At 39.6% G+C, this 8,998-nt stretch overlaps 1 protein-coding gene across 1 annotated transcript; it reads right to left on the bottom strand.

Moving 5' to 3' along the window:
• Window positions 1-527: 527 nt before the first annotated feature.
• On the bottom strand, window positions 528-7,746 carry LOC147306161 (proteolipid protein 2-like). Its single transcript, XM_086277002.1, has 5 exons — window positions 7,398-7,746; window positions 3,187-3,342; window positions 2,997-3,095; window positions 1,962-2,058; window positions 528-1,860 (listed from the first exon to the last, which is right to left on the bottom strand). Exons 1-5 carry the CDS (start codon window positions 7,491-7,493, stop codon window positions 1,847-1,849), a joined length of 462 nt encoding a protein of 153 aa, XP_086133128.1. The 5' UTR covers window positions 7,494-7,746; the 3' UTR covers window positions 528-1,846.
• Window positions 7,747-8,998: the final 1,252 nt, after the last annotated feature.

Below are 8,998 nucleotides of genomic sequence, written 5' to 3'. Positions count from 1 at the left end.
CTACAGAAAAATTGCTTGAAGTACACCAGCAAATCTACAAGAGAATAGAAAAGAATGAAGGTGTCGCAATGGCCCAGTAAAAGTCCTGATGTCAACCTGACTGAAATGCTGTGGTGGGACCTTAAGAGAGCCGCTCATCAACGAATACCTGCAAACCTCGATGAACTGAAGCAATAGTGTAAAGAAGGGCGGGACAGAATTCCTCCACAGCAACGAGGGAAACTCATAAAGTCATGCGGAAAATGATTACGTCAAGTTATTGCTAGTAAAGGTCATTCCATGACTGAATCATGGGAGCGTATTTAGTTTTTCTCAGGATTGCTTCTGTATATATCACGTCATCTTTTTGTTTATCTCGTGCTGTATTTACCCAATTTTTATAGACCTGACAAGGACCAGGTGTCCTGATATGCAATACCTTTGAACAGATAGTGTACTTTTTACCATGACTGTATACACTTGTAAATGAAGCACTTTAAGATAATTTAGCAGGACACATGAGTGTACAGAGCAAGCCAGAAAACTCATTTTCTTTGTGGTAAAATGGCTTTTATTTCCCTTTGAACTTTTAAATTACAGACTCTTGTAAAGCATATTAAGATGGAAAAAAACAAACAAAAAAAAACACCAAAGGGGTTGAGGAAACACTCGCAGTACATATCCTAATGTTAACATAGCATGTTCAAAAAATGGACTGTGCTACTGAGCAGTATACAGTCTACAGAAAAATATTGTAGCACCTTAAAACAATGTGTTACAAACGTAAGAAAAATGCATAACCTGAGCAGGAATCCAAGAGCTGTAGGCAAAACTTGAGGATGACGATGTAATTTTAAATAATAAGTGAGGTTGTTTAGTTAATGGGCTATCTATGGGTCCTAAATTCCAAAATTCTAGAAGAAAAACGACCAAAGACTGCTGATTAATAAAAATGAAATCAAATGTTTTAGTACTTAGAAACAAAAGATGAAACGGAAGAAGGTGAGGGAACTGGTTACTCTGAATGAGACTTTTAAGGCACTGTAAAACACACAGAACACTATTAAATAACAGAAAAGCAAAGGTGTAACCAGCTGAGAAAGTACAAAAAAAAGTCCCCCAAGAAGACATTTATAATATTAAACGATTCAAAAAGCACCACCTCTGTGTCAGTTGCTTCTGAAGCCCAAATAACACAGTTACTATTTACTACAGCAGTCCATTAACAGTAGACAGGTGTATTAGACAATTTGCATGATGACATCATCCAAAGTCGTCCTAGAAGGAAGTCTGGCCATTTGGCATCTTGATAAGACCATTGGGCACTTATATGGGGAGATATTTTAAAGGATTATGAAAATGAACTCTTATTTCAGTGATTAAGGGGACACCTGGAAAAAAAGAGTGCTTTATGAGTTTGCTGCCCCCAAAATAATATTTTAAAAAGCTTTTTATCACCCAGGAGGTTATACTTCACCAGCGTCTTTGCTGTTATGGAATTATCTCAGAAGCATCGGTTGAGGATTCTGTGAGTGCTAGGTCGCTTTTTCATAATCTCTCTGCATTAATCAAAGTGTTCCCTATTATTGGCAGCTTTCCCCTTTTAGTCTGGTTGGAATAAAAGTTTGAGAGGGGAATCCCTCATGGAGTAGACATACAGACAGATGCCAGCACCCCTTATTAAGGCTATGTCATCTTCTTTTCTGTTTCTTATCTGTTCAGGCCCTGCAGCAGCATTTATTAAACTGTGACTTGCTCATTTTACTGTCCATCCTCCTCTCTGACCCGCTCCTCTGTTAACCTTTGCCCAAATGACTGCTTTTGGTTCTTCTGTGTTCTTGACAGAAGTATTTCTGTGTGAGAACATTTAAACTCTGTCATCTGTTAAAAACAAAAACAGTCAAGACATTAGAGAAAATTGCACATATCAAATAAAGCCAAGAACGCGTTTTGAATGCATTAACAAAAACTGTTTTTCTCACCAGTTGGAGCTGCTGAGTGCTGTCTGTTACTTTTGACTTGGAGGAAGATTGTGTAGGTGTCGTATGCAAATATCAGCCCAGCGATCAAGCCAAACACCTAAGAAGCAAGAACTGACAATCAGAATCACAACTAACACAAATACAATCTAAATAAATTATCAGTATTTTGTTAAAGTTAAGTGCCAGAAGACTTTGTGCTCTTCACACTATTGGACACTTTGGTTCATGAAGAAGCCAATGTGGGGACAGGCCTGTGCCTGATATACAGCTGCAAAGCACATGTTTGGAGCTATACACGTGATTAATACAAAAGACTATGTGTAGACATAGCATACCACGAGGATGGTTGTGGTGGGGAAATGAGATGTGAAATTTATCTTTAACATACAGAAAATCTACTGTCATTAGGAGCATAACAAGCCCACTTAGTTCATTTTTTAAAAAGTAAACTGATAAATAGTAAACAAAATCTTTCAAAAACCGACAAAATAATATTTAATGTCCTCTGATTCAGTGTAAAAGGAAACAGAGATTGTGATGCAGTTACAGGCTCAGTCTTACCATTTTGTTCATGCATTATTTTTAGTTTTCCAGTAAGAAATTAACTGTATTAACACTTCCACATACTATAAGCTGCACTGCCCTTTCCATCTCATCAAAGTGTTTTCTGAGATCATCCATATAGCCTGATATCTCTGTAACCAAAAAGAATTGCCACCTGCTGGTCATTACAAAGAATGCAGGTTTGAGACACTTCTGCTTTGGCTTGCAAAGTTTTTAAAGGTTACAGGTGTATCCTGCTCAAAGGCAAAAACTAATGATAAAGCAACTTTAAAATGGGGTTGTTGGTTTTTTCTGCTTTAAAAAAAAAAAAAACCTTTGTTACACCAGGCATTCAGTTTTCACATGTATAACTGGCAGCACCGAAATTAGTCAGTGGTAACAGCCATCAGTTGTCAAAATAAACAGAAATAAATATGAGCGGATGCAGTATGCAGCTAAGAACTCAGGCTGAGTCATTCTGGCTTAACGAACCGCGCCTGCGATACGAGCTCCATCCCCAGATCCTCCAATGAAATTGGCCAGAGAGATGATGATGTAGAGGACGGCACCAATCCCAGCACGGAACAGATCCTGCACAAAAGAGGGACGCAAAAGATGAAGTATTATGCAATTTAGCACAGAAATGTGTCATGTGCATGCAGTTATGTGTGTGCGGACTCACAGTCCAGACCCAGTTGATCACTAGGATCTGCTTGTCCAGGTCCATCATGAAGATGCCGAAGAAGATCATGGAGAAGATCATCTCACATATGCCCAACGCAGAGTAGCCTCCAGACACGGAAGAAGCATAGCAGATGATGACGATAAAACTGACAAGCTAAGATAGAGATGAGAGAAATTAGAAGATAAGACTTGATATCAGTGTAAATTTCACAGGAAACTAACACCCACACTGCGTAAATTCCTCTACCCTGTTAGAATTTCCAGGTATAAAAAAATCAGCTGCAATTTCTCTGAGATGCTGCACATTTTTGTAGCGTCACACAGCAACAGAAAATAATCTGTCTATAGAGCTGTCACGTCCAGCTGGACAGTAAATGACTCCAACAAAGCCATCATTATTCTGCTTACAGCAGCCACTTGACTACTTCCAAGTCAACATTCACATGACAACAGCTATTCATGCTAACAAATTATTTTCTAGACAAAATACTATTAGAGTGAGACAACTGAACCGAGCATAATGCACAGTGTCTGCCTATCAGAAGCTGCTTTCATCTTAGATTTACAGCCAGTGATTGTTTCATCATATTTTTCCATATAAGGGGGGAAAAAAAAGTCAGCGTGCATTCTTCTCGCTCCAATGAAACGCGGCCAGTGTGGAGAAACCATAAACTCAGGCAGCCTACAGCTCACTATCAGTCTGTTTTTCAATATCGCTATTGTTGCCGCTGTCAAACTGTGTGGGCAGATGCTTTCACACAAAGTTATATAACAGCCGTAAAGGAGAGCAAACTTCAAAGGTTCAAAAGTATAACAACTATATTTGCTAAAACACACTAACTGGCATTCATTTTATTTGATTTGTGACAACATTCAGGGAATCCTTTTCCTGCACAGTTGTCTTTAAACCTCACAGCAGGGTTTGTGCCACTTACACACGTGCCAAAAAACAAGACTGCATATATAGGAAAAGGGGAAATTACATTAAAACCCACTGAAAACATTAGATTTATGGTGCATAGGAATGAAAAATGATATTCCTTCTTTTAACTAATGAATTTACTAATTAATCACTACAGGTCTTAAACATGTAAGCATCCTAACACTAGAAAAAAAAAATATATACTTACTTTTTTACCCTAAATCTTATATTAGGTATGATTCTTTTTTGACCCAGAGCCTTTTAAAGAAAGCACATCACATCATAATCTATGGTTACATTCATCATAGTCGTGTAATACTTACTAAATAAAAATCACACTCTTAACTCTGACATGCATCTAAAAAAGGCAGTTGCACTCAATGCAATGTTTTATTCTCAGACACAGACGACTCAGGAGACAGTGTCAAATCACAGCAGTCTATATGATACACGCATGATTTAACTGACTTGACACCAGCCCCTACATCTGTCACTACAGCCTCCCCTCCCCACACACGAACAGCCAGCAAGCAACTCTGATGCATCAGTAGTTCGTGTGTTCCTGAGACTGGCACAGGCTGCCTCTGTAGTGCAGTCAGGAGGCTGAGGCCAAGGCCCTACACAAAAGAAGCTCTATTCGGGCTCGAGGCGGCTGCTCTGAGAGCAGTGGCTACTGAGGAGGCCGTCGCACAGAGAAACACCCACTACACAAGAGTCCCTCTGAACAAGAAAGTCTCTGAGTTGTTGACACCTTTATGTTTTGCACACAGCAGTAGATCTGTTTGCACCAGGCAGCTTTAAAAGATCCCAGGCAGGATCTTTTCAAATCAGAAAAATAAGCTGCTCTCGTTGAATTGACTGGGAGGGAAACTGTTGTGAACGGCTGGCTATTTATAGTCAGCAGCAACATGAGGGCAAAGACGTAGTACACAGTGCAGAGCCATTCCAAACAGCAACAGTTGCTAGGGAAGTCAATGAATGTGTGCAAGAGCAAGAAGGGAAAGTCCTATTTCATCTCTCTTCTTACTTAAAATTACTCATTTGTACCCATTATACACGTTGCATTCCCCACCCACCCCCAAAAAACCTGAATCACTAAAAACGGATTTCCACTCTTCAATCACAGAACTAGTTCACATTCTTAATATTATAAACAAGGTCATTAATTAGCTCATCACAACTCATTGCCAAAGACTTAACTGTGCCATGTGAAACATGCGCTACATGGGTGTGACTGCGACCTGCTCTGCAAATACAAACATGTTCATGCATGGTCATGCTTCTTACAGGCAGAAAATAAAAATAGGTCTAAACCTAATTTGGTGATGCACTGAAACCTTGAGGCTAAAATACTGTGCGTGAAGTCAGGAAGTTTATTCCTTCACATTTTTGGTTTAACAACTGGCATGCTTCTGCATCCCTGCCTGCTGGGATGAGATACCCCCTTTTCCTATTAAAATGGAAACACCCATAATAAGCACTAATCACATTTGCCTTCCTGTTTGCTCCCACGGTCCTTCTCCCTACACTCCAAAGCATTTCAGATATCCACCATCAGATGACTTCCGTCTGAGTTTATCAGTCTCCAGTAAAGTAATGAGTAGGAGAGGAAACAAACTATGAAGGGTGTTCAGTGAAGCATAAAGCAAACCTATCCTTGAATGGCAGACCAGAGATGTGTGCGCTAAACATTTCATGCATTCTTTGTTCCCAGGGTAAAACTTCACACCAGCTTGGAATTTCCATTATCTGGCAAAGCGGATTTTTATTTTTATTTTTTTTTGGGGGGGGGGGGGTTTACAGTGGGCAGACTACTGACCACCAACATCTGAGGGGCTGCTTTATAATGAGCTTGTCGAGCTATGAGAGCAAGAAGTTTGATCGGCGGAAAAAAAAAGCGCATTCTCCGTTTTACTCAGTGGAACGCATTAATTCATTTTGTTTTGGATATTAATGCTGACCCGTTTTATTTGTTTTTCCTTTTGTCTTTGCAATTTACTATGTTCAGTTTATCCTTTATCGGGTGGATGAATGCTATTAAATATTTGGGATCTATGTTAACAGTGAACCTATTAGAGCAGAAACATACAGGAAATATCTGGCAATTTGTACAGTTTAATGTTTGGTTGTGTTAACACAAGTCATTTCCCTCGACTCATGTAGGGTGATCTGATAAAACTTCGACTCAAGAGCTTAATGTGAAGCTGACAAACACTTTAAAAGGTATTCATTCTCTGCCTGAAGGAAACATAAATCAACTACAAGTAAAAGTCCTATATTCCAAAGCTTCTGTAATCATATTACTCAATCCATACTGTTGTCCTTTTACTATGCATATGGAATTTATTATGAGTCTCCAAGTGGTGCTGATTGTTTTGCATTCTCATACATTGCGTTATATTTCACCAGCTGACTGGAATCTATAACAAAAATCTTAGTTTGTAAATTGCAACACAGAAAAAAAAAGCAGTGGAAGTGCATCAAGTACAGTACTTAAGTAAATTTACTTAGATACTGATCCACTGACAATACGGAACTTATGCAAAGTATTTAAACTTAAAGTGACTCATGTGTTAAGAGATCACACCGCTGTGAAATGCAAACAAAGGCGTTCATGTGAAAATAGTGGTCAAGGACAGTAAAGTACAACAGTATTCCCAGACAGGAAGTCATTTTAATTTGCCACTAAGACAGTTTATTATTAGGAGCTGGTGGTTGTTTGCATTTATACTTCTATTCCTGCCTTTGCGGGGTGCATGCAGTCCTGTTAACCAGAGCCAGATGTGCAAACCTATAATGTGGGATGGAAAATCCTTTTATGAGCCTTTATACTACCAATAATGTGATATACTTTGCATTTTGCTACTCTGGCTACAGACAATATCCAGCCTGTAAGCGAGCACGTGAGACGGTGGGCTGAGTTAACCTATGTGACCTTTAATGATCAGCATTTCAGCTCCTTGGTGCAAAAAGCAAAAACAGTGGAGCAGCAGTGACAGGTGGAATCCCTTCAACTCTGAGAAAGCACATACTTTTCATTCCTTATACAGACTAGAGTGAGAAATGTGAATAAGAAAATAGAAGAAAACCGAGCAAAGGGAAAATGACACATTAGTGATTAAAAAAATCAATAGATACAGAACACAAATCCACTTAGCCATCTATAAATTATTGATTAGTTACAAGTGAGCTTTACACGCAGCATATTAAAGCCATATCTGTGAGTCGTTAAACGTGGATCATCACAGCAGAGCGGCACACAAATATCACAGTGAGAACAAACTTACTATTTCTGCTGCCAGGATGAACCCTTTCTGGGTCTTCACGTAGCTTTTCAGCCTCTCCACGCAGCTGGGAGAGCCGGACGCACTTGTCTCAGCCATTCTGTACTTTATCAAAGTTCACTAAACAGACAGTGTGTATTCGACCCCTAACTACGAGCAGATTAAACAAATGTTCTTCTTTCTTTCTTTAGTGGAGGAAAGTTTAGAGAGTGCTGCCCTGGTGCGGTTTATCGTTGCTCTTGCTTAAATTGGCGAGTCGTTATTTTCCCCTCAGGCGGATGAATCAACTTCTCCGAGCAGAGGTCTTGATGAAATGCGGTTATTGGACTCCAGCACGACCACAGAAGCTCTGCGGAAACTCTACAAGAGGGAGGGACTAGGAACCAGCGTAGGAGTTCACTGCCGGGCGTTGGCTCGCTACCGCTTTCCTCAAGGGGAGCTGTTTCTCTGCAATTACCCGAAGTTATTTTAATGTTTTGTTATGTCATTTTAGGTTGTTTACATTTGCTTTATACCGTGGCGCTGCCGGGGATTATTTAACTGCAAATAATTGTTATGATTGTTATGCTGGTGCTTGTGCTTTATTATTTGCACAGAGCGCTAAAATCCCTAAAAACTATATGTAGGACGAAGAGAATGGGTTACTAGAGAGCAAAGAAACCATGCAAGTTACAAGTTTACTTACAAATATGTTGCTTTATTACATACTTTCCCCGTCTCCCTTAATAAGTGAAAACAAGAAGGCTGACAGGAAGCTAAACAAAAGACTAGAGCTTCAGTCCAACTTTGTTCTTTTCATTGTTTTCCTTGCATCATATTCGCTGACATATGCATAATTTGTGACTTTGAGCACACGCAGAGCAAAAAAAGAAAAAAAAAAGTGCGACATGCCAGCTTGCACGTGAACAGGGGCGTTTCCAGGTTTTTTTCTATTGGGGTGGCAAATGGCATAGAGCGACGACGAGCACGAGGCGTGAGGAGTGCAGGGTATTTGATCAGAAATAAACCCAATGTAGAAAACGGATGTGCAAAACATTTTCAGCCTTGTGTGGAGTCTTGATGCAGATGGTATTATGAGAAATGGGAAAACTTGTTTTGTGGTTAGTAGTAGGGGCGTGTTTTGGTTATTGATTTAAATCGATTCTAGCTTGGATAACGTGATATCAATTAAAATCCTGAATCGATTTTTTTTATATAAATTAATTTTGCCGGAAATGCCAGAATCTCAGGTTAAACCGCACACAATTTCAACAACCACCAAACAGCTAAAACAGTAAATGAGAGCAGGAACACGGATTCTGCACAAAGTGGCCTTTCTCACCTGACGGGGCTCAAAGCCGACAGCTCGCTGATTCTGATGTTTCGGCGGGTCCCTGCTTTGTGTTTACGTCTTTTTTGCGCTAGACAAACAATATGACTGAACCAGCAGCAAAAGAAGATCCAAACTACGCTTCACATAAACATCGTCAAATTCAAATTTTATTTGTCAAATTTGAATTTGACATCGTCATGAAATACCTCTGACTTTTGCTGTTTTGCCTCCACCACGATAAAATCACACTTCATGGACATCTCTCTCTCTCTCTCTCAGTATACTTCAAGAA

Source organism: Aulonocara sp. 'chitande type north' Nkhata Bay, linkage group LG20 (genome assembly GCF_057382095.1).
Source record: "Aulonocara sp. 'chitande type north' Nkhata Bay isolate Kocher_YH1m ecotype deep benthic linkage group LG20, A_spYH_male_GT1.1, whole genome shotgun sequence".
Taxonomy (NCBI): Eukaryota; Metazoa; Chordata; class Actinopteri; order Cichliformes; family Cichlidae; genus Aulonocara; species Aulonocara sp. 'chitande type north' Nkhata Bay.
Note: the sequence above shows the minus strand (reverse complement) of the source record. Positions and strands in the feature narration are given on the sequence as shown.

Excerpts from the sequence above, each read along its gene's own strand:
- LOC147306161 (XM_086277002.1), bottom strand. The coding sequence starts at position 7,493 with ATGGCTGAGACAAGTGCGTCCGGCTCTCCCAGCTGCGTGGAGAGGCTG. Across the intron at positions 3,343-7,397 it reads TCATCCTGGCAGCAGAAATA|CTTGTCAGTTTTATCGTCAT; the intron begins GTAAGTTTGTTC and ends TCTCTATCTTAG. Across the intron at positions 3,096-3,186 it reads TGATCAACTGGGTCTGGACT|GATCTGTTCCGTGCTGGGAT; the intron begins GTGAGTCCGCAC and ends TCTTTTGTGCAG.